This window comes from Oryctolagus cuniculus, chromosome 7 (assembly GCF_964237555.1).
Source record: "Oryctolagus cuniculus chromosome 7, mOryCun1.1, whole genome shotgun sequence".
Taxonomy (NCBI): Eukaryota; Metazoa; Chordata; class Mammalia; order Lagomorpha; family Leporidae; genus Oryctolagus; species Oryctolagus cuniculus.
In genome coordinates this window covers 154,261,470-154,286,763 of record NC_091438.1, presented here as the reverse complement: position 1 = coordinate 154,286,763, position 25,294 = coordinate 154,261,470, and the positions used below count along the sequence as shown (strand labels likewise).

At 56.1% G+C, this 25,294-nt stretch overlaps 1 protein-coding gene across 7 annotated transcripts in view; it reads left to right on the top strand.

The window, feature by feature from the left end:
- The first annotated feature begins 4,154 nt into the window (after positions 1–4,154).
- FHAD1 (forkhead associated phosphopeptide binding domain 1) overlaps positions 4,155–25,294 on the top strand; it is a 121,651-nt gene continuing 100,511 nt past the window's right edge. For all 7 annotated transcript variants that reach the window (XR_007915796.2, XM_051836581.2, XM_051836580.2 and 4 more), the window contains exons 1-2: positions 4,155–4,310; positions 10,132–10,238. Coding sequence is in view for 6 of the 7 variants with exons in the window: in XM_051836581.2 (XP_051692541.2) it covers positions 10,146–10,238 (93 nt within the window). In the remaining variant the exon portion in view is untranslated. The remainder of the gene's footprint in view (positions 4,311–10,131; positions 10,239–25,294) is intronic.

Genomic DNA, 25,294 nt, shown 5'->3' with positions numbered 1-25,294 from the left:
CGAGTGAGCCGAGATCCCCCGCCCCCGCCCCCGCCCCCAAGGACTTCAGCCGTTGCACTGAGCAGACGCACAAGCTAAAATAACTTCTTGTTATTTTTGGAAAGATTTTAAAATGAGCAAGGAATGAGCTGATCAACAATGGCCAGCATTTGACCTCAGGAGTTCGCGGGGCCTCAGGGAGAGCGCCCTTGGACTTCTGTATTTTGGGCAACTTCCATTCTGGTGGGAGAAACAGAGTAATCACCGCGGAGCAACCCGGGGCGGGACCCAAACGCTACCAAAACGCGCGCGTGAGAAGCGGTGGGATGCACAGGGGAGCGTGGGCTACATCCAGAGAGCTTCTAGCCCAGCAGGGTGTGGCCGGAGATGCAGGAACAGAGCCCGGGGGGGGGGGGGCGCCCCACAAGCCAGGTTTCTTCTTCTTCTTTTTTTTTTTTTTTTTTTGACAGGCAGAGTGGACAGTGAGAGAGAGAGACAGAGAGAAAGGTCTTCCTTTTGCCATTGGTTCACCCTCCAATGGCCGCCGCGGCTGGCGCATCGCGCTGATCCAAAGGCAGGAGCCAGGTGCTTCTCCTGGTCTCCCATGGGGTGCAGGGCCCAAGCACCTGGACCATCCTCCACTGCACTCCCGGGCCACAGCAGAGAGCTGGCCTGGAAGAGGAGCAACCGGGACAGAATCTGGTGCCCCGACCGGGACTAGAACCCGGTGTGCCGGCGCTGCAGGCGGAGGATTAGCCTAGTGAGACTCGGCGCCGGCCAAGCCAGGTTTCCACCAAAGGACATCAATCCAAGCGGTAAACTAAAAGGACTTGCACACGTTGGCTCCCGTGGGGGGGCCGACATTCCCCGCCCCACCCTGACACCTGTCTTCTGGAATATCCCGGGTCACCATTCCCCTCTGGGGACCACCCCTTCCTCCCAGGCTCTCCCCAGCATGGCTGGCGCCTCCTCTGGCTGCAAAGATGAGCATGTGACTCAAGCTTGGCCAATCAGAGCAGAGAAAGCCCCGGGCCTTAGCAATTGGCTTACAAATGGGCCTGTGACCCGGTCTTTTAGAGAATCTCAGGATAAAGACTCACTCTTCTTCTTGGGATTCAAAGTTGACAGGATGTAAGGGCTGGGGCTGGGGCAGCCTTTTTGTGACCATTATACGGAGATTCTGTTGAGGTTGGATCCACATGGTCGACACCACTGCTGGGAGCTGGAGAGAGGCTGAGGCATGGCGTGGGCCCTGTTGGCTTTTCACTTTTAGTAACCAGTGAATTTGCTGTCATGGTGAAGCTGGTCTGACTCACTCTGCAGAAAGCCTGTATCCCCCCGGTAACTCATGAAAAGTCTGCAATGTACTGTGAAAGCCACACAGACAGGAGGGCGGGCCAAGCACCTGCAGGTGGCGGCTCGGCACCCGGCCCCTCTGCCTCGAACTTTATTTTATTTATTTATTTGTTTGTTTATTTATTTATTTTGGAGAGGCAGAGTTATAGAGAGGTCTTCCATCCGCTGGTTCACTCCCCAGATGGCCACAACTCTCAGAGCTGAGCTGATCCGCAGCCAGGAGCTTCTTCCTGGTCTCCCACGTGGGTGCAGGGGCCCAAGCTCCTGGGCCATCTTCCACTGCTTTCGCAGGCCGTAGCAGAGAGCTGGACTGGAAGAGGAGCAGCTGGGGCATGAACCGGTGCCCACAGGGGAAGCCGGCACGCAGGCGATGGCTTTGCTGGCTACGCCACGGCACCGGCCCCTCCCCCTTGTGCTTAGCCGTCCTTCTTACCTCTTTCCCAGCCTCTATTCCCTCCCTTGTTCCTCCCCACCCCTACCCCCCTCACCCCTCCACCCTCCCAAACCCCCCACCCCTGCCATCCCATGCTCTCCCTGTCTTTCCCTCTCCACCCTTAAAGACATAGCTCAAACACTTCCTGTTTTTTAAAGCCTTTCCTGGCCTCCCAAAACCACTCCAGGCAGAGGACTGTTCTCCCGCTCCGTCCCCTCGGAGGCCCTGTCGGGGCCCCAGCCCTCCTGCCCGGGATGCTAATTAGCCCAATGTCCCTCCCTCCCTGGCTTCTGACACTGATCCAAGTGCAGACCCGGATTAGATCCTCGAGGCTTGAGTTTCAAACACCAGACAGTGCTCAGGAGAGGCCAGCAAACACAGTGGACGCTGAGGGCTCGGGCGAGGGACCAGGAAGAAAGGAGCAGTCGTTCTCGGGAGACGGAGCCTGTGCCGAGGGCAGCGAGGAAGGCACAGGGCTTGGCCGTGCTTGCACGGAACGAACGGATTCCAGGAACAGAGCAGAGACGTGGAGAGAGGCGCGAGGCGGCCCTGCTCGGGAGAGAAGGGGGAAGGATGTGGTGAGAGGAGTCGGTGGAGATGAGAAAGGAAATGATAGAAAGAGCTGGGAACCTCCAGGAGGTGACTCAGGATGAGGTCATCCAAACGGGCTGGAAGGAGACCGACGGCGCTGTCCAGCAGGGCAGGGAGCCCAGCCCGTCACTGTAGCCACAGCCGGGAGGGTCCTCGGGCAGCGGCCGGATGATGCGGGGCTGTCCAGGCAACAGGTGGCTCTGGGCTGAGTTGATGTAGCCCAGGGTGCGATTGGGGAATCCTCCCGGGGCATAACGCAGGCACTCAAGAGAGCAGGCACGAGGGACGGCTTCCTATGCACCCCTCGAACCCACAGTCTGCCTGCGTGGCCCCCATTTCACAGAACAGGGAAGTGAGACACAGACAATAAAAGCCCAGCCCCCCAACGGCGGCACGGGCACTCCGTGCCCACAGTTTTCAGGTAGACCAAGCACACAGGGCTCCGGCAAAGCTCAAGGAAGCCAGGGGAGTCAGAGAGCGAGGTCTTCCACCCACTGGCTCACTCCCCAGATGCTGCAGCAGCTGGGGCTGGGCCAGGCTGAAGCCGGGAGCCGGGAGTGCCATCTGCAGCTCTCTCACGGGTGCAGGGCCCCGGGCACGTGGGCCGTCTTCTGCTGCCTTCCCAGGTGCAAAGGCAGGGAGCTGGACTGGAAGTGGAGCAGCCGGGACTCAGACCGGCACCTGTATGGGAAGCCAGCCTTACAGCCGGTGGCTTAACCCACTGCGCCACAACGCTGGACTCCAAGATTTTTTAAAAATTTCTCTTTTTGTTGTTGTTTCTTAGGCTAGGCTTTATTTTTTTTTTAGAGATTTTATTTATTTATTTATTTGACAGGTCGAGTTAGACAGTGAGAGAGAGAGAGACAGAGACAGAGAGAAAGGTCTTCCTTCCATTGGTTCACCCCCGCAAGTGGCCGCTACGGCTGGAGCTGTGCCGTTCCGAAGCCAGGAGCCAGGTGCTTCCTCCTGGTCTCCCATGCGGGTGCAGGGCCCAAGCGCTTGGTCACTCCTGGGGCTTTCTGTCTAGCGGCTTTGTGGTCACGGGGAAGAGACTTCTGGCTCAGGCTCCTGAGGGTCCCCACAGCCCAACCGCATCAACAGGGGGTTCCGCCGAGCTTTTCAAATGCTCACTCCTGGGCCACTCTCCAGGGGCGCGCACTCCCAACGCTGGGGTCTGTGCCAAGACCTCATCTCTAAACCCTCCCAGCGGGTCTGGGCATTTTGAGCAAACATCCCACCCCAAATGGACTTCGGCAACCGTCCACCGTCCATCCGTAGCAGCCAGCACCAGGAGGCCGTGGCCAGAAGACGCTGGCCCCGGGGTGGCCTGCAATCAGGCCGCTGGTGATGGATGGAAGGCACAGCCGGAGACCTGGGGGAGGCCAGCAGACATAAAGCAAGCAGAGGGCTGAGCGCAGGGCAGGGGGCTGGAAATAGCCCCCTCCCCAGCAGGAGGCCGAAACCCTCAAGGGTTCTGAACAGACCACTCCCCAATCCCCCGCACCCGCCCAGGGCGGTGGCCCCGCAGCCATTTACAACCGAGAGGACTGGATTCAGCCACCCGCATACTGGTTCCAGGGCACGGCGAATAAGGGTTCCTGAGCCAAACCTCCTCTGTGCCCCGTCCTGGGACCACTGCTGGGGCCTCTGAGCCTCGGTTTCCCCATCTGGGGAATGGGACAGGCCGGAGGGGAGGGGTCGGCTGCGGCGCGCGGCAGGTGCTCCCCCGCGCGGCCCCACGCAGGCCACGCCCCTCACCTGCTCGGCCCGGCCCCGCGGCGTTGCCATGGCGACGCGCGTACACAGGCCGGCGGACGCGCGAGGTGCGGGTCGCCGGCTGGAGACTCCGCGGGAGCGCGGCCGGGCGGCCTCGGCCCGAAGGGGGCCAGCGCCTGCCGAGCTGGCGGGGCGCTCTGCGGAGGACCGGGCGTGGGCTTCCTGCTCCCGCCAGGTGAGTGCGGCCCGGGGAGGGGCGGCGAGGGGATGTGGAGCACCGGGCCGGGCTGGCTCCGCGAGGACAGGGCTCGGGGGAGGAGACGGACAGAGGTGGTCCCTGGCCACATCCTCTTGGCCCTGGCTCGGGGCTGTGCGCCAACACCCGCCTCTCCCCTAAGCGCAGCCCGCGCCTGGCCCTGAGCTGGCTGGAGAGGGAGCACAGGTCCCTCTGGGATGTCCCCAGGGACACGGCTGGGATTAGAAGGGCGCCCTCTGCTGCCCCTGATTTCCGGGTGACATCCACGCGGCGGCGGTCGGGGAGATCCCCTGGCCTGACCGCTCCCTCTCGGGCCACTTACGAAGCCGTGGACGGGAATCCTGCTTCCCCCGCTCAGCGCCGGCGCACCTGTAGCCGGGAGGGCTCTCTTGTGGTCTCCAGGTGCTCTGTAGCCTTGGGGAAGAACTGCTGTAGAGTTTCATCCGCTGGGACTACTTCCTAGAGTGTGTGTAGGCAGGCAGGAGGCTGCAAGGGCACCGCTAAAGTGGAGATATCGGGCCCCACCCAGACCGCTGAGCAGGTGCACTGGGAGTTTCCCAGAAGGTCACCAACGTGGACCCTGCAGGGGAAGGTGATAGGCGGCTACGGTCAAGGGCTACCAGTGCAGGGCTCACCCTAGGGCACTGCGCTGTGTGTTCATTCTGCAGGTAGGTACTGAGCACCTGGGAGGCGGCAGGTGCAGCGGTCCCCAGGGCCAGAGGTGGAGTGAGGGACACTCGGTAGGGACTGCCAGGGCCTGGGAGGTTCTCCTAGTTCAAGCCAGCACAGGAGCCGCTCAGCTTAGCAGAATCCGGCAGAAGACCGGAACCCCTGGGCCAGAGACAAAGGCCTTCGTTACAAGGTGTTCACGGAGCTTCTCCTGGCCCCACAAACCCCTCCGGGGACACAGAACAGGCAGGTGGATGCCTTGCACACAGTGAGGCTAAGGAGCCCAAACCCAGGAAGACCGCATCTTTTAAAGGGACAGGCCGCGAACCCGCAGCACTCGCGCCCTGGAAGGAGGCACCGTCTGTTTTAAAGGAGCCCGCCCTCTGCCCTAGATGGGGCCGCCCGCCTCTGTCCCCACAGGCTGCTGGCCACACCCAAGTCCTAGGAAAGATCCTCTGGAACAAAACCCTCAGTGCTGTGGCATCGGGATGGGTACCGATAGAAGCCCACGGGGAACTGTCTCTTGACGAAAGCCCTGGCTCTCCCGGGACATCCCAGGGTGCTTGGGAAAGTGCATGAAAAAATGGCATTAAAAGATATGCTTAGCTGGTTGGACTCCCACGGCCCACGTCTGGGCTCCTGGGCTCAGCTCCTTGCGCCGGCTTCCTGCTCATGCAGCTCTGTGGAGGCAGCGGTGGAGACGCACCTGGTTGGGTTCCCGTCACCGTGAGGATACCTGGAGTGAGACCAGCTTCCGGCTTCGGCTGATCCTGGGCTGTTTCAGGTGTTTGAAGAATGAACTAGCTAATGGGAGCTCTGCATGTCCATCTGTTCATCTGCCTGTGACTCTCAACTAAATACATTTTTAAAAGATGTTTGTTGGGGGCCGGTGCTGTGGCATAACGGAAGTCACCGCCTGCAGTGCCGACATCCCATGTGGGTGCTGGTTCGAGTCCCGGCTGCTCCACTTCCAATCCAGCTCTCAGCTATGGTCTGGGAAGCAGCAGAAGATGGCCCAAGTCCTTGGGCCCCTGCACCTGCGTGGGAGACCTGGAAGAAGCTCCTGGCTCCTGGCTTCGGATCAGCCCAGCTCTGGCTGTTGCAGCCATTTGGGGAGTGAACCAGCAAATGGAAGATCAATTGATTCTCTCTCTCTCTCTCTTTCTCTCTCTCTCTCTCTCTGCCTCTCTGTAACTATGCCTTTCAAGTAAATAAATATATTTTTTTAAAATAAAAGAAGTTTATTTGGTGCAAGGATTTTGAGATCTATGTGTATAGTAGGGTCTTCAAGAAGTTCGTGAAAGGGGCCGGCACTGTGGCGTAGTAGGTTAAGTCTCCACCTTTGGCACTAGCATCCCACGTGGGAGACCTGGAAGAAGCTCCTGGCTTCGGATCAGCCCAGCTCTGGCCACTGTGGCCATGTAGGGAGTGAATCAGTGGATGGAAGACCTCTCTCTGCCTCTCAAATAAATAAATAAATAGATAAATAAATCTTTTAATACATTTAAATTTAAATCTTCATAAAAATGCATACTGTGAAAAATGTGCATGGATTTCAAACTTTTTTGCACCACAATAAACAAAATGAATTTTAAAATGTAAGTCTATTTTCTATGAATTTTTTTTAAAAGATGTATTTATTTATTTGAAAGCAGAGTAACAGAGAGAGGGAGCAAGACAGAGAAAGAGCGAGCTTCCATTCCCTAGTTCACTCCCGAATAGCCCCAGTGAGCTGGGCCAATCGGAGCCAACAGCCAGGAGCTTCTTCTGGGTCTCCCGTGTGGGTACAGGGGCCCAATTGTGCCATCCTCCACTGCTTTCCCAGGTATATTAGCGGGGAGCTGGATTGGAAGTGGAGCAGCCCAGACTTGAACTGGCACCCACGTGGGATGCCGATGTTGCAGATGGCCGCTTTAGCCATTACGCCACAGCACCGGCCCCTCTGTGAGCCTTTTGAAGTACCCTCATACATCATAGTGAAAAGGAAAGTAACAGCAAGTTCATTCCTAACTGAAGGAACGTGAGGGGCTAGCACTGTGGCGTCCTGGTTGTGAAGCCATCGCTTGGGACACCAGCATCCCATGTCAGAGCACTGGTCCATGTCCTGGCTGCTCTGCTTCTGATCCAGCTTCCTGTTAATGCGCTTGGGAAGGCAGCAGAGGCTGACCCAAGTGTGTGGACCCCACACCCACATGGGAGACCCACATGGAGTTCTGGGCTCCTGGCTTCAGCCTGGCCCAACCCTGGCTGTTGGGACCATTTGGGGAGGGAACCAATAGATGGAAGCTCTCTCGCTCTCTCTCTCTCCCTCTCTCTCTCTCCCTCTCCCTTTCTCCCTCCCCCTTCTGTCCCTATACCTTTCGAATGAATAATAAACAAATCTTTAAAGGAACAGGACAGTGGCAGAGGAAGTCGAGAATGAGGGAGGATGCCCGAGTGAGCTAGGCCGGCTCCAGAATGCAGTGACGGGGCTGCGTTTAGCCAGAGTGGTCGGGGTGAGAAACTCGCAAGTGAATCATGAGTGTGGGGTGTGAGTTCCAGGGCATCCCCTGTGGTGCTCCCTGGAAGAGACACGCTCTCAGGTCTCCCTGGAGGTGACGTAGGCTTGGCTGTGGTCCTGTCGGCTGCAGGTGAACGATCCAAGCCGTCTGCTGGGGCGTGGTCCTTTTGGAAATGCTTCCCCCTCCCCCATTAATGACAACCAACTTAGCCGCTCATTCTGTTTCTGTCCTCATGCAAGTGTCTGGCGATGGGCCTCGGAGCTTACACACGTAAATACCCGGTCTTGTTCCGTGTCTAGGACCAAGGGTAATGTATAAAGGACAGAGCCTCATTTCTGGCTCACGGGTGAGAAGTGCGGGAGCAGGCAGCTGAGTCTAAGAGTGTCGGCCTGGGGCAGGGCGCAGGGCGGGGCTTGCTTTCTACCAGCCTGCTTTGCTCCAACTAATCCAGTCCCACCAGAGGCAGAACTCACTCACCAGCGTGAGGGCTGCACCCGGTGACCCAAACCCCTCCCACCAGGCCCCACCTGTGTGGAGGGATGCAGGGCCCAACGAGTGATTCAAACCGTGGCAGCCGGGAGGGCCTCTTCCTTTTGAGGATGGACTCCTGGCTTCAAGGACGTTCTGTCATTGCCAAGTGTCTTCGAACCGGGCGCCCTGCCCTCTGTGTCTCCCTCCCTGCTCGCCCCATCTCTGCCCTACCCAGGGGAGAAGCTGAGGTGCCCAAGGGTTTCCCGGCCAAGGCCCCCGTGTGCTCTGCGGCCTCCTGCCTCCAGGTGAGCTCGGCTTCCAGGAGCCTCAGCTTCCCCCTCTGTAGAATGGGCACAGTAACGAGGCCTGCTTTGCAGGAGCCACAGGATGGCACGGTGCCCGACACTGCCCTGGGCGAGTGATGGCAGAGGTGACAAGGAGGGGCAGGTGCAGCCCTGAGAGCCCGGCCGGTCACTCAGCCATGGCGGCTGTGTTTACCCACAGTTCAGTGACATCGCCTTCCATGAGTTTTAGGTAGAAAAGAGACCGAGAACTCAGTTTGAAGTGCGTCAAATATAAGATGCACGCGTGGGTGACTGGCTATGTGACAAAGAAAATAGACAAAAATTTCCATTGCGCCGACGAGGCTGTGGATGGAGAGAGATTTCCCACCTAGTTCCTTCCAGCTTTCCACAGCTTTGACATGTTCTCCATAAAATGTTGAGGGCAAATATGTACAGGCCCCTGTGGCCCGGCCAAGCTATCCTCTTGTCCCCGCCTTTAGAAAAACTTCCCCAGCCTAAATACATGACGAGAGGTGGTGACTTAAAAGAGACTGTTATCTCGTGCCTGCTTCTTCGAAGACCGACCCTTGGCACTTTAAGATGTGCTGTAAAAGTTTGGTGTTCCTTGGAGAGTGCTGAGAGTTTGAGAAGCCCAGGTTAACAGTAGAAGCAGAACCGCCGTGCGCTGGGCACGCTTCTGGAATCTCCGCGTGTGTTGTTGCATTTGAGCTCACAGAGGAGGAAACTGAAGCGCAGGGAGAAATTAAGTAGCCCACCAAGGCCACAGAGCGAGCGCATGGCCAGTGAGGGATATTGAACACGAATACTTGATACGTCAGATAGCTAACCCCATACCAAGCCTGCTGGGAAGTAGATAGCAGTTATCAGTGACCCTCAGCTTTGTTGTTGAGTTGTTTTAGCTTGTGTTTGTTTGGGCCCTAGGAAATGAAGAAATGTCTTCTATTGGAACCTTAGAACCATACTCTAAGGAAAGACGGGATTCGTTTATAGCTGTATTTTATGTATTTGATTTCTTTTCTTTCTTTTTTTGTTTGTTTGTTTTGCAGGCAGAGTTAGTGAGAGAGAGAGAGACAGAGAGAAAGGTCTTCCTTCTGTTGGTCCACCCCCCAAAATGGCCGCCACGGCTGGCGCACTGCACCGATCCGAAGCCAGGAGCCAGGTGCTTCCTCCTGGTCTCCCATAGGGTGCAGGGCCCAAGCACCTGGGCCATCCTCCACTGACTTCCTGGGCCACAGCAGAGAGCTGGCCTGGAAGAGGAGCAACCAGGACAGAATCCGGCGCCCCAACTGGGACTAGAACCCGGGGTACTGGCACTGCAGGTGGAGGATTAGCCTAGTGAGCCGCGGCGCCGGCCTGTATTTTATGTATTTGAAAGGTAGAGTGGCAGAGAGAGAGGGCGAGATCTTCCATGCACTGGTTCAGTCCTCACAAGGTCCACAGTCAGGGCAGGGCCAGGCCAAAGCCAGGACTCCATCCAGGTCTCCCACGTGGGTTGCAAGGGCTCAGGCACTTGATTCGTCTTCCACGGCCTTCCCAGGAGGATTAGCAGGAAACTGGGCTGGAAGTGGAGCAGCCAGGACTCGAACCCAGGCTCTGACGCAGGATGCCAGTGTCATAGTCGGCAGCCTAACCTACAGCACCACGATGCTGGCCCCCAGAAGAAATAGCTGTGGAGGCAGGCAGGACCGCCCTTGTGGTCAGGGTCAAGGCCATCTGTCCACTCCCCGCTCTGCTGGTTTCTCCCTTTGGGCGTGGACTGGGGATGAAAGGTTTCATTCATTCTAAACATGATGTCGTTGACTGATTGGAGGACTGCATTTTTCTAACAAAATTCCTTCTGAAAACTTTGTGCAGGGAACGCGGAGAGAATGAAAGCCTATCTGAAGAGCGCAGAAGGCTTCTTTGTCCTGAACAAAAGCACCACAATCGGACGGCATGAGGACTCCGACCTTGTTTTGCAGGTAAGAACTCGTGCCCCGCGTCCCCACCCCTCCTCACCCCGGCCCCTCCAGAGGTCCTTAGTGTGCTGTGGAACTGAGTCCCCCCCCCCCTTTTTAAGATTGATTGATTGATTTGAAAGGCAGAGTGACACAGAGAGAGATCTTCCATCTGCTGGCTCACTCCCTGATGGCTGCAAAAGCCAGGGCCAGGCCAGGCTGAAACCAGGATCCAGCAGCTCTGTCCTGGTCTCCCATGAGGGTGGCAGGGGCCAAGTACTGGAGCCGTCACCTGCTGCCTCCAGGGGGTGCGTGCAGTAGCAGGGAGCTGGATCAGAAGCTCAGGGTAGCGAGACTTGAAGTGGTACTTCTCCATGGGGGGCGGGCATCGCAGCCAGCACCCTGAAGTGGTACTCTGTGATGGGGGTGGGCATCGCAGCCAGCGCCTTGCCCTGCTGCATCCCGCACCCGCCCCACGAGGTGCAGTGGGCACATCTGGCACACGGCCCCTTCGTCTGAGATGAGCTGAGCCCCCAGTGCCCGATCACTGAGTGAGCCGCGTGTCCCCGGGGAAGCAGTGGAGCTGAGCGCAGTGCAGGGGGAAGACCCCCCCACCTTGGCTGAGCGGATCCAGATGTCCCTCCCACCACCCCCTCCCCAAGAGCGTCCCCCTGTCCAAAGCTCTGGGGACTGCTGGGAGCCCCTGGGAGCCCAGAGCTGCAGGCAGTAGAGGGGGCCGGCCCCGGGCTCGGCCACACGCCCTCTCCTTCCATTTCATCCTGATTCAGCTGTGGTTTGGGCCAAAGCCTCAACTCCTGACCACCCAGGAAGGAGGAGAGGAGTAATAAAGACAGCGGGTGGAGCCTTTCTAACATTGAATGGGATTAAAATAATGAAGTGGAAAGAGAAAGGCTGCGAAAACAGGCCAGGCCTCGCTCAGCGTTTTAAATGCTTTATTCTAAAAGAATTAGAGAATCGCAAGAAGTTCTCAAAATAATAGGGCAGATCGCGTGCACGCTTTGTGTAGTTCCCCCAGTGGTAACACGGACGACAACCTAAGCAGGAAGTGACCGTGGTGCCATGAGTGTGTATGTGTGTGTCTATGTGTGTCTGTGTGTGTCTCTCTGTGTGTGTGTTTGTGTCTGTGTGTGTGTGTCTGTGTCTGTGTCTGTGTGTCTGTGTATGTGAGAGAGATTTGGGGTCATTTTCTTTGTAGAACAGTTTTGTGTCTTGATTTCTACAAAGAAAATGACCCCAAATTTCTCACATACACAGACACAAAGACACAAAACTGTTCTAGCATCAGAGGTCTTCCTTGTGGTACCCTCTATGATGACAACAGCCCCACCACCAGGTAACCCCTGGCAACCACTCATCAGTTCTCCATCTCTACCTGGTGTCCTGCAGAGAGTTCTACACAGGCCTTTTGAGTTGCTTATTATTTCTTGTTTATTTTTAGATTTATTTATTTATTTGAAAGGTGGAGTTAGAGACAGAGACAGAGGGAGAGAAAGAGATTTTCCATGTACTTATACACTCCCCAAATGGCTGCAACAGCCAATGCTGGGCCAGGCCAAAGCTAGGAACTCCATCCAGGTCTCCCATATGGGTGCAGGGCTCGGGCACTTGGGCCATGTTCTGCTGCTTTCCCAGGCACAGTGACAGGGAGCTGGATTGGAAGTGGAGCAGCCAGGACTTGAACAAGTGCCCACAAGGGATGCGGGCGCTGCAGATGGTGGTTTTACCTGCTACACCACAGCGCTGTCCCCTGTCTTCCAATTGATGAACATGATCTGTTTCTCTCAGTATTTATGCCTTTGATTCCTTTCATGACTTTCTTACAGCTTTTAACATACAAGGTCTGTGTGTGTGTGTGTGTGTGTGTGTTTAAGATTTGCACTTAAAGGTATTTTTGGTTAGTGATGATAAGTGGTATCATACTTTTGACTTTGGTGTCTACCTGGTCATTGCCAGCATATAGCAATTTAGCTGATTTTTGTGTACTAACATGGTATCTTGCAACATTAAGAACTTTCTAGAAGGTTTTTCTTTAGTCAGTTTCTTGGAATTTTGTATATAAATAACCATGTATCTACTAAGAAGAAGAGTTCTCTCTCTCCCTTTCTGATCGGCAAGCCCTTAGTCTCCTTTTCTGGTGCTAGTGCATTGGCTAGGACCTCCAGGCTTCTGTTGACTGGGGCCAGCGGTCTAAATCCCGACATTCACCTTGCCTCTGATTTTAGGGGGAAACTATTCAGTCTATTGCCATTAAGCAGGATTTAAAAATATTTTATTTTTATTATTTATTTGAGAGGTAGAATTACAGACAGTGAGAAGGAAACAGAGAGAGAGGTCTTCTATCTGCTGGTTCACTCCCCAAATAGCTGCAAAGGCTGGAGCTGGGCCAATATGAAGCCAGGAGCCAGGAGCTTCTTCTAGGTCTCCCACGTGGGTGCAGGGGCCCAAGGACTTGGGCCATCTTCTACTGCTTTCCCAGGCCATAGCAGAGAGCTGGATTGGAAGTGGAGCAGCTGGGACTCGAACCAGAGTCCATATGGGATGCCGGCACTGCAGGGGAGGACTTAGCCCACTACGCCACAGCGCCTGCCCCGAGCATGATGTGGACTGAAGGTTTTTTGAAGATGCTGTTTATCAAGTGGAGAAAGTTCCTCCTCCAGTCCAAGTTTTCCGAGATTTTGATTTATCGTCAACTCAGCAGGTTTAAAAATAACTCAGCTTCCCTCGCTGGACACTCTCGGGACGTGGTCTCCCCGCAGGGACCATGGAGTGGGAAGAACAAAGGAAAAGGATCACAAGAGACAGACAGCAGGCAGTTTCACCTCCGGTCTGGCCAAAGGAGACAAGGATCTGATTTTTTTTTTTTTTTTTTTGACAGGCAGAGTGGACAGTGAGATAAAGACAGAGAGAAAGGTCTTCCTTTGCCGTTGGTTCACCCTCCAATGGCCGCCGCGGCTGGCGCGCTGCAGCCGGCGCACCGCGCTGATCCGATGGCAGGAGCCAGGTACTTATCCTGGTCTCCCATGGGGTGCAGGGCCCAGGCACTTGGGCCATCCTCCACTGCCCTCCCTGGCTATAGCAGAGAGCTGGCCTGGAAGAGGGGCAACCGGGACAGAATCCGGCGCCCCGACCGGGACTAGAACCCGGTGTGCCGGTGCCGCAAGGTGGAGGATTAGCCTAGTAAGCCACAGCGTGGGCACAAGGATCTGATTTGAAGCCAGCTGTGACTTCAGGAAGCTGGCAGGATTTGGAGACAGACCCTGGGTCTGGATCCCTTTAGGCCATTTCTGGCTCTGTGGCTTCAGGTAAATTCCTGACCCGCTCAGAGCTCCTTTCCCCTGTCTGCAAACCACCTACCCCACAGGGCTGTTGTGGCGATTCCAGGATAAAAATGCAGGTGCCAGCTTCAGGCTCCTGGTGCTGGGTAAACGACACCAGGATCACTGTCACGGTCTCACGACACAGACGGAAAAATCCTGGGGGCGTGGGGCTGAGCTGGCTTCCTCTGGTGTGTGTCAGCTGATGTAGACAGAAATTGAGTTGCATTTATTGTAGCAAAATAATTGGCTGCCCACTGTTCTTTGGCTGTGGTTTAAAGAGGCACCTCTGGGGGCCAGCGCTTGTGGTGTAGCAGGTAAAGCCGCCACCAGCAGTGCTGGCATCCTGTATGGGTGCTGGTTTGAGTCCTGGCTGCTCCACTTCCAATCCAGCTCTCTGCTGTGGCCTGAGAAAGCAGTGGAAGATAGCCTAAGGTTTTGGGCCCCTGCAACCAGGTGGGAGACCTGGAAGAAGCTCCTGGCACCTGGTGCAGCTCCAGCCATTGCGGCCATCTGGAGAGTGAACCAGCAGATGGAAGACCTCTCTCTCTCTCTCTCTCTCTCTCTCTCTCTCTCTCTCTGCCTCTCTTTCTCTCTGTGTAACTCTGAATTTCAAGTAAATAAATAAATCTTAAAAAAAAAAAAAAAGAGGTGCCTCTGACGGCAGCGATCCCGTGGATTCCTGGAGGAACCTGCCACGTTTGCTGGGCTCCCTGGAGAGCAGGTGGCGCCTGCGTTTCCAGACTCAACGTGAGCCGACCGGTGATGGGCTCTGGCTTCTCCTCGCAGACCAGTCCTCCTCCCACTGCTGAGATCCACTGGGAGAGGCGATCTGCTTTAAGAAGGGGGTTGGGGGATGGTGTTGCGGTGCAGCTGGTTAAGGAACTGCCTCCAGCGACAGTGCCCCATAAGAGCGCTGGTCAAAGTCACAGCTGTTCCACTTCCCATCCCACTCCCTACTAACGTGCCTGGGAAAGCAGCAGAAGATGGCCCAAGTTCATGGATCCCTGTATCCATGTGGGAGACCTGGAAGAAGCTCCAAGCTCTTGACTTTGGCCTGGCCCAGCCCCAATTGTTGTGGCCATCTGGGAAGTGAACCAGCAGATGGAAGACCCATCTCTCTGTCTCTGTCTTTCCCTCTCTGCACTCTGCACTTTTCAGATAAATAATATTTATAATAAATAAAAAATATTTATTTATTTGAAGGGGCAGAGTGACAAAGTGAGGGAAAGGCAGAGAGAGAGAGAGAGAGAGAGATCTTCCATCCACTGATTCACTCCCCAGATGGCCACAATGGAAGCCAGGGGCTAGGGGCTTCATCCGGGTCTCCCACGTGGGTGCAGGGGCCATCTTCTGCTGCTTTCCCAGGCCACAGCAGGGAGCTGGATCTGACACAGAGTAGCGGGAACTGGAGCTGGAGCCCATATAGGATGCCAGTGCTGCAGGTGGTAGCTTCACCTGTTGTACCGCAGCTCCAGCCCCCAAAATAAGTCTTTAAGAAAGACGGAGTGTGGGAAGAAGTTGTGAAGAACCCAGCCCCAAGACCCAGCAGCCTTCGGCAGCCTGCAGACAGGACGAGGTGAAGGTCGCCCTCTGCTGGTCAGCCTCAGAGCTGAGCCCGCTCTGGGCACCCTGAGTGATGGCTCAGCCAACACTCTGGAAGTTATGCCACTAAATAAAGGCTAGAAAAAAAAAAATAATAATAAAGAAAACTAAATAGGCAGCCTTGACATCCCCCAGTGGTTACACCCAGAACATAAAACATATCGTTTCTTTTCTTTATAACTTATTTGAGAGGTGGAGTTACAGAGAGAGGGAGAGGCAGAGAGAGAGAGAGGTCTTCTGTCCACTGGTTCATTCCCCAATTGGCCACAATGTCCAGAGGTGCGCTGATCTGAAGCCAGGAGCTTCTTCCGGGTCTCCCACATGGGTGCAGGGGCCCAAGGACTTGGGCCATCTTCTGCTGCTTTCCCAGGCCACAGCAGAGAGCTGGATGGGAAGAGGAGCAGCAGGACCTTGAACCAGCGCCCACATGGGATGCTGGCACTGCAGGCAGAGACTTAGCCCCGTACACCACAGTGCCGGCCCCAGACCATTTCTTTATTTGCCTCAGCAAGCCCGGCAGAGCAGGGAGCCAGGGTTCTGCAGATCCACGCAGGGCTGACGACTTGCTGTGACGGCGGCTCTCGTCATTTGACTTGTTCACATTTTCTGATAGCGCTTACACAAGGAGGAAGGAAAGGGTTTGTAACGCAGCGGGGAAAATCAACATTGGCGCTTGCAGGGGTTTGTCCTCCAGACGTTTCGCTGTGTCCCAGAGGGACTTTGTCTCTCTGACGGCAAAAGGAAGCCTGTGTTTGCCGGCCTGGTTTTTGCCCACTGCCGTCCACAAACATTTACCTAGAGCCTCATGGGATGGGCAGGATGACATGTGGTTCCTCGCAGGCAGGAAGCTGCCAGCAGGGAGAGCCAGAGGTCAGGGCCTCCCACAAGTGCGACTTGTCCCATGCACACGTCGGGGCTCCAACAGGAAGGAGTGCAGGGGACAGGGTGGATTTGAGTGGACCTGGGGGAAGGAGCAGCCTGTGCAAAGGTCCTGTGGTGTAAAGACTGAAAGGAAAGCAGTGTATCCCGAAGCAGGAGTGTACAAGCAGGATGTCCTGAGAGTGTTGATCTTTGTGGGAAGAAACCACAGAGGATTTTCAGATTGGGGGAGGCCTGTGCTTTGAAATGACCTCTCTGGGGGCAGGCATTGTGGCACAGCAGGTGAAGCCAGCACCTGGGATGCCTGCATCCCTGTCAGAGTGCCTGTTTTTTAAAATATTTATTTCATTTATTTGTAAGACAGAATTAGAGAGGTAGAGACAGAGAGAGGTTTTCTGTCACTCCCCAAACGGCCACAAGAGCCGGGGCTGAGGCGATCCAAAGCCAGGAGCCAGGAGCTTCTTCTGGGTCTCCTGCATGGGTTCAGGGGCCCAAGGACTTGGAACATCCTCCGCTGCTTCCCCAGGCACATTAGCAGGGAGCTAGATCGGAAGTGGAGCAGCCGAGACTCGAACCGGCACCATATGGGGTGTTAGCACCGCAGGCTGGGGCTTTAACCCTCTGCGCCACAGCGCCGGCCCCCAGAGTGCCTGGTTTTGAGTCCCAGCTGTTCAGATCCAGCTTTCTGCTAACGCCTCTGGGAGGCAGCAGGTGATGGCTCACGTGCTTGGGCCCCTGGCACCCACGTGGGAGATCCAGGTGGAGTTCCTGCCTCTTAGCTTCAGCCTGGCCCAGCTCCAGCTCTCGCGGGCATTTGTGGAGTGAATTCACGCATGGAACAGTTTGCTGTCTCTGTCTCTCTCTCTGCCTTTCAAGCATATGAAAAGTAAACATTTCAATAACCTAAATGAATCTTTGAAATGACTGTGTCTGGTGCTACATACTGGAGAGGCTCTGATGGGAGTGGCCCGGCCCCGTTTGACGTGGCTGGACAGTGCGGCCACAGCCTTGCCCATTTTGGAGCTAAACCCCGTGACGGATGAGGTACACACATGGATGGGCTGTGGTTGGACGTGCTTGTTATTTAAACTCTGCTGGGAAGGAGACTCCGCTCTCTGGGATGAAGAAACACCCAAGCCAGCAGCAGCTGAATTTTGGACGTGCCTGAGAGTGCTCTCCTAAGACATGAACCCCGCATTGTCCCGATGCGGCAGGGGCTGGGGCAGCGCTGCGCAGTCGGCCATGTCTCTGCCCGCAGGCTCGGGGACCAGTCCCCACAGAGAAGGCTCCAGGGCCGCCCCTTTACGGCCCCTCCCTCCTGCCTCTCCATCTCTGGGCTTCTTCCCCACCCGCCCATGCTGGTGGAGCCCCTGCACCACGCCGGCTTTTCGTGCTGTCAGAGAACACGGTTTGTGGCATAGGAAAGCGTAGGCTGCAGAGTGAGCGCTGGCCGCTGCCACCCCAAGCCCTCACCCCTGCCCTGGGCCAGCATAGATGCCTGGAGGTGGCACAAAGACTAACACAAAGGACACATTCGCACCTGCACCTCCGCCTCTGCCCCTGGTGGGCAGCTGCCCGCCCCCCCAGCCCAGGAGCCCCTTCCCATGCGAGACCAGAGGGTCGTCAGTGAGACCGGCTTCACCAGCACCTGGAGTCCCTCCATCCCCGCGAGTCCTACCCCTGCCTGTCACCTGCCATTTCTGGGCTGCCTGTGGCGTCATCACGTTTTATTGTTAGTAAACAATGCCAGCTGATCACCGTTGCCTCTCTCGTGGCACAGGTGTGCAAGTACACCAGCTGTGTCCAAGGCTACGTAGCTCTGTGGCTCTGACGTCTTCTGGGAGCTTCCCCAGGGAAGGGTCACAGGTCCCCTCCCTCCCAGCACCGCGCCCCCAGCAGAATGCGTTACCCACAGTTACGGTTCTGTGCCATTTTAACTCCGAGGTTTTGAGAGACACGGACGGCGACAGGTGCATCTGGGCCAAGCTGCCTCCTCAGACCCAGGATGCCATCCATGAGGGACAGGCCTGAGGGAAAGACCCTTCCCGCTGAATTCACCTGCACACTCCCTGCCTTGGCTGTGCTGCCTGCTCGGCCCCGCTCCACCCAGGCACTGCTCTCCCTGGGGTGCACCGGCTGCTCTCACCCATCCCCAGGGGGCCTTTTCTCTCCCCTGGGTCCATCATTCAGTTCCCACCACAGCCAGTACAGGCTTGGTTTGCCCCCAGCAGATGGAGGGTTTCCAAGAGGAAGAAGCTCAGAGCCAGGGGCTGGATCTTAATCTCTCTTTTTTATTGTGGGAAAATACACATCAGGTGCGGTTTACCCTCTGGGCCGTGCCCAGCACCCAGCGCCGTGCGTGGAGCACAGTCACGCTGCTGCACCACCACCACCGCCGCCGCCACCCCGGAGCTCTGCCGAGCAGAAACTGTGCCCGCTGGGAGCTCCACGGCCGCCCCCTCCCCAACCCTGGCGCCCACCGCCTTTCGGGCAGAAATGGCACTTCCTGTCTCCACCAACGTGCCTCTCCTGTGTTCCTCTGGAAGCTGAGTCATGTGACGTTTGACCTTTTGTGCCTGCTTATTCCACTTACGATGTCCTCCTGAGCACGTGTCAGAGCCCCCTCCTTTATAAGCCTGAACAGTACTCCGGGGGAGGGGGGTGGATTCCACTCACCTGGCTGTGGACACTGGTGGCTTCCACCTGTGGCCATGCAAACCATGCTGCTGTGAGCGTGGGGACACAGACCTGTGGGCTTGTCCTGCGAGGCCCACACTGTCAGGATGGTGGGGCTACGGCGTTCTTCAACAAGAAGCACCGGAGACAGTTTCCGTGAACATGTCCATTTATTAACAGTAAGGTACAAGCAGGTAAAGGGGCATAGCTAGTTCAGGACACTGCCAATTCTATAGGATAAAGCCAATACTGGTGCCGCCATGCTTCTCCAATCAGCTTGAAAGACACGGAGCCTTCCAGGCAGTCCTTATGGGTCTGGGCCACACCTGGGAGCTGTTTACCTAGCTGACAATCACGAGGCCCCTCAACAGGAAGTAGGGGTGGGGAAAATGTGCCTGGGGCCCCTGCCACCTGCCGGCAATCAGGTCATGTGTGTGTCTCAATGTGCTGAGTCCTCAACCAGGGTCTTTCCCAGGAGGCATGGTGTGCCACGCCCTCGTGACCTCCTGTGTGGGCAGGGCAGGCAGTCTCCCAGCCAGGCACAGGATCATCCAAACAGACCTCCCTTTGAGGTGCTGCTTCCAGTTCTTGGGGTGTAGACCCAGAGGCAGGATTGCTGGCTCAGAGGGCAATTCTGTGTTCACTTTCCTGAGGAGGCTCTGTGTGGTTTTCTGTCTTCCATTCCCTGCACTGTGGGCAGGGCTCCAGGTCCTCCCCATCCTCCCCGGCACTTGTTCTCTCCTGGCTTATCCTGTGGGGCACCCTGGGGGCAGTGAGGCGGAGGATCCTCATCTCTTCACGACCACAAATGGTCCCCAGGCGCCAGCCCACCTGCAACACCCTGCTTATCCCACCTGTCTTCCTGTGCATGAGGGTTCTTCCAGAAGTTCATAGAACATTTGTGTTATCTAAAAATTGTGAGTGAATTTCAATCATTCGCACTAAAATTTATCTGTTGGGGCCGTTACTGTGGCATAGCAGGTAAAGCCCTTGTCTGCAGTGCTAGTATCCCCTTATGGGCACCAGTTCTAGTCCCGGCTGCTCCACTTCCAGCCCAGCTCCCTGCTAATGCACCTGGGAAAGCAGCAGAAGATGGCCCAAGTGCTTGGACCCCTGCACCCACATGGGAGACCAGAAAAAGCTCCTGGCTCCTGGCTTCAGCCTGGCCCAGCACTGGCCTTTGCAGCCATCTGCAGAGTAAACCAGTGGATGGAAGATCTCTCTCTCTCTCTCTCTCTCTCTCTCTCTCTCTCTTTCTCTCTCTCTCTCTCTCTGTTTCTCCCTCTCTAACTCTGACTTTCAAGTTAAATAAATTAATCTTTAAAAAAAAAAAAGACAAGAAAAGAAAATGTACCTATTAATTGAATTTTCCCACAAACTTTCTGACGTACCCTCCTGGTTTGTACCTGTGTTACAAAATCATGCTCTCAGAACAGCCGCACGGCGTGGAGGCTCTGATCATTATGATGCTCACGTAACTGGGTGGACATGGAGCCCAGAACGGTGACGTCACACAGCCGGTCAGGAAGGCTGGGGCTGAGCCTCCCGTTTGGAGCTAGCTGACTCCGTGCTGCTAGAGAAAGAAGCTTCATTCTTCGGCCATGGATTTGACTTTTAGAGACATCTAGATGATATCTGAAATCCCTGTAAGAGAATAAGGCGGTTGATGAAGCTGGGGATAGTCCCTAGACTAGATGAGGTTTGTCAATCGGAGACAGAGGCTTTGTTGTGAGCCTCACAGAGGTGGCGCCTCTCCTGGGGAATTTGGGTAGGGAGGCACTGGCCGGGCGCCGCCATGTATTCTTGGAAGAGCAGAATTGGGGCTGTCATAGTATAAGACCCACAGGAGCCAGTCTGGGGTGCCAGAGCAGCCCACAGCCAGGAGAGGGCGCCAGGTGTGCAGAGGTCTGGAGGTGTTTGCAGAAGGCACTTACTGTGCAACTTGTTTAGATGGAGCCACCTGCTGTGCGTGGCTTCTAAGCTCTGGAGGAACGGAGTCTCCCTGTTATTGGAGACGGTTCACTGGCAGCAGTAGGCAGGAGGGCGGAGACCAGCAGGTGGCCAAGTGCATGGACCTGGCTTGGAGCTGCGGGGAGCGCGCCTCTGTCCCCGGGAGCTGTGGGTCTCGGCCAGCTGTGCAGCCTGTCAGGGCTGTGCCTTCTGTGGGGCTGCGATGTGGATGGTGGCAGCAGCTGTTAGGAGACTGAGTTACCATGAGGGGCTGTGCACAGGGCTGCGGCAGGTGTGAGTGTTATTGTACAATTAAAGCGTCATATATTGATTTTCTCCCAGTCTGTAGGCCGGATGCCTGAGTGGATTCAGCCGGTTTCTCTGCTGGGGGCCACCCAAGGCCAAAATCAAGGGTGTCGGCCTGGGCATGCTCTCCGCAGGGTCTGGACGGTGACCTGCGGCCAGCTCCATGCGGCTGTGGGCTGGAGGCCCCGTCCCCTTGTGGGCTGTCAGTGGGGTCACGCTCAGCTTTCTGGGGGCCGCCTTTGTCCACAGCTGTGGCCCCTTCATCTTTCACACCCCGGCAGTGGCTCAGGTCCTTCTTGTGTGTCCCCGCGTCTCTGACCGCCACTTCCCCCCCACCTCCAGCTCCAGCCAGAGGGCGGTCTTTTTAAAAAGATTTATTTATTTATTTATTTGAAAGCTAGAGTCACACAGAGAAGAAGAGGCAGAGAGAGAGAGAGAGAGAGAGAGAGAGAGAGAGAGAGGTCTTCCATCCGCTGGTTCACTCCCTAATTGGCTGCACTGGCCGGAACTGACCCATCCGGAGCCAGGAGCCAGGAGCTCCTTCCAGGTCTCCCACGCAGGTGCAGGGCCCAAGGACTTGGGCCATCTGCTGCTGCTTTCCCAGGCCACAGCAGAGAGCTGGATCAGAAGTGGAGCAGCAGGGACTTGAACAGGAGCCCATATGGGATGCCAGCACCACAGGCCGCGGCTTTTACCTGCTACGCCACAGAGCCAGCCCCCAGAGGGCGGTCTTTGCAATTTCATTAGTCCCACCTGGATGATGTGGGCCCACCCTCTGATCTAAGGTCACCTTCCGTGTCTGTACAATCCCCGCACCACATGCTGCGGCAGGCTCTTGGGTCCCAGGGACCAGCGTGTGGGCATCTTTGAGGGGCTGGCTGCTGGCCGCTGTTTCTGCTATGAACACCGTGGACTCTTGCCACAGGGCTGGGCTGGTGCCTGGAGAGCTGGTCTGAGGGGCTGTCTGGACGTGCAGGGCAGTGCAGACAGATGGCGGATGAGCGGGAAGGCGATGATGTCGCTGACACTGACAGGGCCGCAAGCTTGGCACACACGCGTGTGTCACCCAGTGGATCCTCCCGCACCCTCTGTCATCCCCTCCCTTTATGGATGAGGAGCTTGCGGTGTAGACAGACTGAGTAGCCTGCCCAAGGCCACACAGGGAGGAGGCAGGGGGCTGGGATTCACGCCCAGGCAGCCTGGGACCTCGAAGCAAGGGCCAAAGCTCGGGGCAGAGAGGACTGCCGGGGTGGGGTGTGGACGCGAGCGTGACTGACGGCTGCCCTGTCGTGAGGGGTCAGCAGGTGGACACCCATTGTGCTGTCTCCGTCCTGGTTCTCCCGAGCCCGCTGTGCAAGGGTGGATGTCACAGGATCTCCCTCGCTCAGGACGCAGGGCCCTCCCTGCCCCTCTCGGGGTTCTGCAGATTCCAGGGGGCTCTTCTCCAGGCTCAGTCCTCTCCCTCTCCCCCCGCCCCAGCTCACTGTGTCCCTGCAGCCCCGGCTGATCCCACACATCTTTTTCTTTGAAAGGCCCAGTTTCGCTTTCTGCCCTTGTGTCCAGAGGGACAGGGAGAGTGGTGGCCAAGGACCAAGAGGGAGGAGATGTACAGTTTGGGACATGCTCAAGCTGACTGCCCCAAACAGTAGAGTTAGAAACGTGCCAGGGGATTCCAATTCAATCCCATCAAGGTGGCATGTACCAGTGCCATCTCACTAGTTTAAGTGATCAGTTTCAGTTCACAACTGATCATGATGATAGGACTAAGAGTCAAAGGGATCACATAAACAAGACTAGTGTCTGCTAATACTAACTGATAGAATTAAGAAGGAGAGAACGATCCAACATGGGAAGCGGGATACACAGCACACTCATAGAATGGCGGATGTCCTAAACAGCACTCTGGCCTCAGAATCAGCCCTTAAGGCATTCGGATCTGGCTGAAGAGCCCATGAGAGTATTATAGGCATGGAAAGCCAAGACACTCTGGCAAACAAACAAAAAAAAATGACCCTAATGAAATATCTCTGTGAGTGAGATCCCAGTGGAAAGAACAGACCACCAAAGAAGGAGGTACCTTTCTCTGAAGGGAGGAGAGAACTTCCACTTTGACTATGACCTTGTCTAAATAAGATTAAAGTCGGTGAATTCAAAAGGCTTCCATAGCCTTGGCAACTTATGACAAGAGCCTAGGGAGATTACTGATGCCATAAACAGGAGTGTCAATTTGTTAGGTCAACAACAGGAGTCACTGTGCACTTATTCCTCATGTAAGATCTCTGTCCTTAATGTGTTGTACAATGTAAATTAATGCTATAATTAGTACTCAAACAGTATTTTACACTTTGTGTTTCTGTGTGGGTGCGAACTGTTGAAATCTTTACTTAAGTTATACTAAATTGATCTTCCGTATATAAAGATAATTGAAAATGAATCTTGATGTGAATGGAATGGGAGAGGGAGCGGGAGAGGGGAGGGTTGCAGGTGGGAGGGAAGTCATTGTAATCCATAAACTGTACTTTGGAAATTTATATTTATTAAATAAAAGTTTAAAAATTTTTTTAAAAATGAGTAAACAAACATGCGTACACATACATACACACAGGTATACACACATGCACACATGAGTGTATGCGCAGGTGAACATAAGACATGCACAGGTGCGCATGTAATTACAGTACATATATGCACACATATACACATATGCACACACACATATGCATACATGATAAGATACACACATTTATACACACATGCATATACACATGCCCATGTATATGTACACATGTCCATGGAACGCATGCACACACGTGCACAAATACATAGCATGCACACACAGTGTACACACGCATGCACATGCCTGCACAGTTATACATGCATATGTACAACATATGTGTGCACGTGCACACATACATAACAGATGCACACACGTGCACACACAGCTGAATTTCACGAAGCTCACCCTGCCACATGGACAGTGCCGCCCAACAGCGCTTGTGCTGGCTCCGTGGAGGCCCCGCCCGCCTCAGAGAAGCAAGGGAACTTGCCCCAGGCCGCACAGCTGGGACGGCAGAGGTGAGACCTGAACCCCAGGCTTTCTCACCCCAGAGCCCACCCTCCCCTCGCGGCAGCCCAGTGCTTCCGTGTCTGGTCTCTCCTCTCCCCACAGACCCGCAGGCCTGCTCCATTAGCGTCCCCACTGGCAGAACAGGAAGTTGAGGCACCAAGAGGACACGCCCTTGCCCACGGTCACCAGCCAGGAAGCAGGAGCTTACTGGAGCCCGGGCTGTCCCCTAGGAAGTGGCTCATGACCGCCACACTCTGCCGCCTCCCTCCTGCCCTAACCGCTGGGCCGCACTGCCCTGGGACAGCGGTTTCAGATGCGCTGAGCGGCCAGGGAGGCCCCTGGGGGGGAGACCCTGGCTCCCAGTGGCGTGGGGACTCGGAGAGAGGTGTGCTCTTGAGGGAGTGGGAAGGGGGCAATTGTAGGGCTGGAGGATGGTGAGCAGGCTCAGGGGATGCTGGGTATTGTGGGCAGTCAGGGCGGGACCCGGGAGAAGGCTGATGAGCAGGGGCCACTGGGGCTGGAGGGAGGGGGCAGACTGGGTCCCCTGCTGAGGGCTGGGGACTTGAAGCCAGACAGTGGGCAGAAGGCGCACTCACGGGGTGTGGAGGGACTCTCAGAGAGGATATAGGGTTCAGAGACCCCGTGAGGGGCTGTCAGCGCCCAGTCTAGCAAGGGGGACGAGCTTGCAGCCCCAAAGGGATGAGGGGAGGGGACAAAGCTGCCCGATGGCCACAGTGGCGTCTGGGGGAGGCTGGCAGCCAGCCCCAGTGACGCCCCAGGATGGGGCAGGAGAGCAAGTGCCCCAGCCTGCTGCAGGCTCCCATCTCCCATGAGCCAAGCCCAGCCAGAAGCCAGCAGGCGAGGAGGAGCCGTGGACGCCTCCAGCCAGGCCAGCCTGCAGGAGCGGGGGCCTTGGGCGGGGAGGGAGGGGCCCAGAGGCTCCTGATGGCATGGAGGAGAGGCTGACGCCCAGGGGCTGCAGGCTGGGAGCCCGGGGCACAGCGCATAGCTGGACGGGACAGGCTGCAGAGCAGCAGGGCAAGGGCACTGGGGAGAGGCCAGAGGTGGACTCGGAGCAGCTCAGAAAACACAGGGCACAAGCCCAGGACGCAGATAGGCAGGGAAGCTTGGATTCGAATCCCGACACTGTCCCAAGCCCTTGATGTTGATCGAGTCCTCCCCTCACCTTTTGTCTGAATTCTGGTGAAATGCACACAGCACGATTTACCATCGTTCCGCTCTCGATTGTCCAGTTGAGTGAG